General features: G+C 35.9%; 1 protein-coding gene across 2 annotated transcripts in view; it reads right to left on the bottom strand.

Moving 5' to 3' along the window:
* LOC119594124 (bestrophin-3-like) overlaps nt 1–2,195 on the bottom strand; it is a gene marked incomplete at its 5' end in the record, with an annotated part of 34,187 nt that overhangs the window by 16,819 nt on the left and 15,173 nt on the right. For both annotated transcript variants that reach the window (XM_037943188.1, XM_037943189.1), the window contains 1 exon segment: nt 9–86. In XM_037943188.1, the coding sequence (XP_037799116.1) occupies nt 9–86 (78 nt within the window).

Genomic DNA, 2,195 nt, shown 5'->3' with positions numbered 1-2,195 from the left:
AGCCCTACCTGAGTGTACACTAGAGGGATTGACACCCAGTCATAGCTCCAGAGCAATCCGCATTTTTGCCTGAACTCATTGAATTCCTGGAAAGAGAGGACATCTAGAGTTGTGGTGGGACTTCTGGCTTGGACCTTCGTTAGCGGTTAGAGAAGGGCAACAGCAAGTAGAAAAAAAGTAACAATAAAAAAAAAAAAAAAGGGGTAAAAATGAAAAATAAGAAAAATAAGAAAAAAGGAGGATGGTTGGTAACACTGCAGCCGCCATGTGGTATGGTTTGGTTGGTAGACTGATAGATTGTTTTTTGGCTGGTGGCGTCCGGAGACTAATCGTCCTGGTAGCATCCCGGGAGAGGGTCATGCCAACATTACGGGCCCATGAATCCGTGATTTCTCATGTCTACTGGGCGAAACTTGCCCTTCTGCCATGGGCAATGCTCGCATATCTGAGCGTAGTATGTTGAAAAGAAAAATTAATGCGGATATGCACATGTACTGTATTTTTGGATATGTGGATATGTATTGGTCCTCGAAAGACATTGTAGACAGTAGAATAGTTATGCGGATTGTCTGATGCCAAAAGTCAGATTCTAACTTTGCCTTATTATTCCATTTTTCTTTCAGCGAGACAGAGGTGCAGTCTCAGTTCAGGGGACAGAAAAAACAGGCTTTCAAAGTATTTCAAATGAGACATGTAATGGAGGCAAGGGAAAAGGGGAAGAGAGGGAGAATTGGAAAACCAAGGGATAAAGAGGGAGAGGATAGGGGGGAAGGAGAATAAGTTAAACAACAGCCGTCTCAGGGAAGTTTTGGCCACGGGAGCCATATCATACAAGAGAAGGATGGCAGAAAAATGTCCACTATACGCAAAACAAGTTTACTGGAACACTTTACGTTTTCCAATAAACCTTTTTTTTGTGTTTAACGTGGTTTTCTCCCATCTGCGATAGAGTGTTTAGTCATTCGACAGAAGGATCCTTATCAAAATCATTCTCCTTCGTTAAAAAAGGGCTAACGGAAGAAATAGTTAATCGGAAGTGACTACGACATGCTGACAAAAATAGCTATCATGCTTTTAGAAAGCTGCGTCTACAGCAAAGCTCTACGCTATGGTTATTATACCAGAGAACACGAGCATAGGAACATCAAATATGATGACATAGATGAGCTTTCTCTTTATTTAGAATTTGAACTCAATACTATATATAGAAATTCGTCACGTAAAGGTAATAAGGAAAAAATGTAATATACTTTTTTTTTTCAAAACATTGAAGAGAAATGTAGTCAGATCTCAAAACAAAGTGTAAATGAACACATACTTAAAGAAGACTCAATTAATGTAGAAAAATAAAATAAAAACTTTCTATTTAAATTTATTATTCTTAGGAATTGCCCTCCAAAAGGAAAAGAAAAAAAAACTCAGATTCTCCCATTATTCAAATTAGTATGTTAGTATTGGGACTTAAATGGGGTTTTAAATAAAAGTAAACACTGGCAGCCCTCCCAGCTTTTATTTATATTCAGATGTATTCCAGATTATTTGTTTTAATTGATCTTTTATTTATCAGATAGAAGTGAATACCATATTGGCATGTACTGGTAAACAATTTAATAAACTGAAATTGGTTATATATTTTTGGTGATAAATAATTCGTCGATTTTATATATTGATATTAAATTGTTGCTAGCTTCACTGGATATTGAAAAAGAGCAGTTTATGTGAAAAAGAACAAAAAAAGAGAAAAAATCTTCCCGGTTACGAAAAGAGGAAAACAAAAGAAAAGGAAAAAAATAAAGATAAAAAGAATAAATGCACATAGGAGTAACTCGATAACAGATAAGAATAGACATAAGGGCGGTTAACAACAATATATCGCTGGACAGAACGCCATAATGGCGTAACGTGGACATAAGCCAACACATGTTTTCTTTTTTTGAAAGCAATGGAAGGTCTACAAGCCCAGCCAAAGTCCTCGCTTTTTGTAGAATTGATGTGCTTTTGGTTTTGAATTTTACATTTTTTTCGAATTGCATTCATAAATGCTAAAACATTAGATTTGCTTCACCGATTGTTTTCTTATTTAATTTGCATAATATTGTTTTTTTTCTTATTATTTAGATTTGGAGAAACTGCTCTACAGTTTAGAAAGGGTTTTGATGAAGCGGGAGCTAGGGAACACTTTATCAAATGGATGC

The sequence above is a fragment of the Penaeus monodon genome, chromosome 33 (genome assembly GCF_015228065.2).
Source record: "Penaeus monodon isolate SGIC_2016 chromosome 33, NSTDA_Pmon_1, whole genome shotgun sequence".
Lineage (NCBI taxonomy): Eukaryota > Metazoa > Arthropoda > Malacostraca > Decapoda > Penaeidae > Penaeus > Penaeus monodon.
Note: the sequence above shows the minus strand (reverse complement) of the source record. Positions and strands in the feature narration are given on the sequence as shown.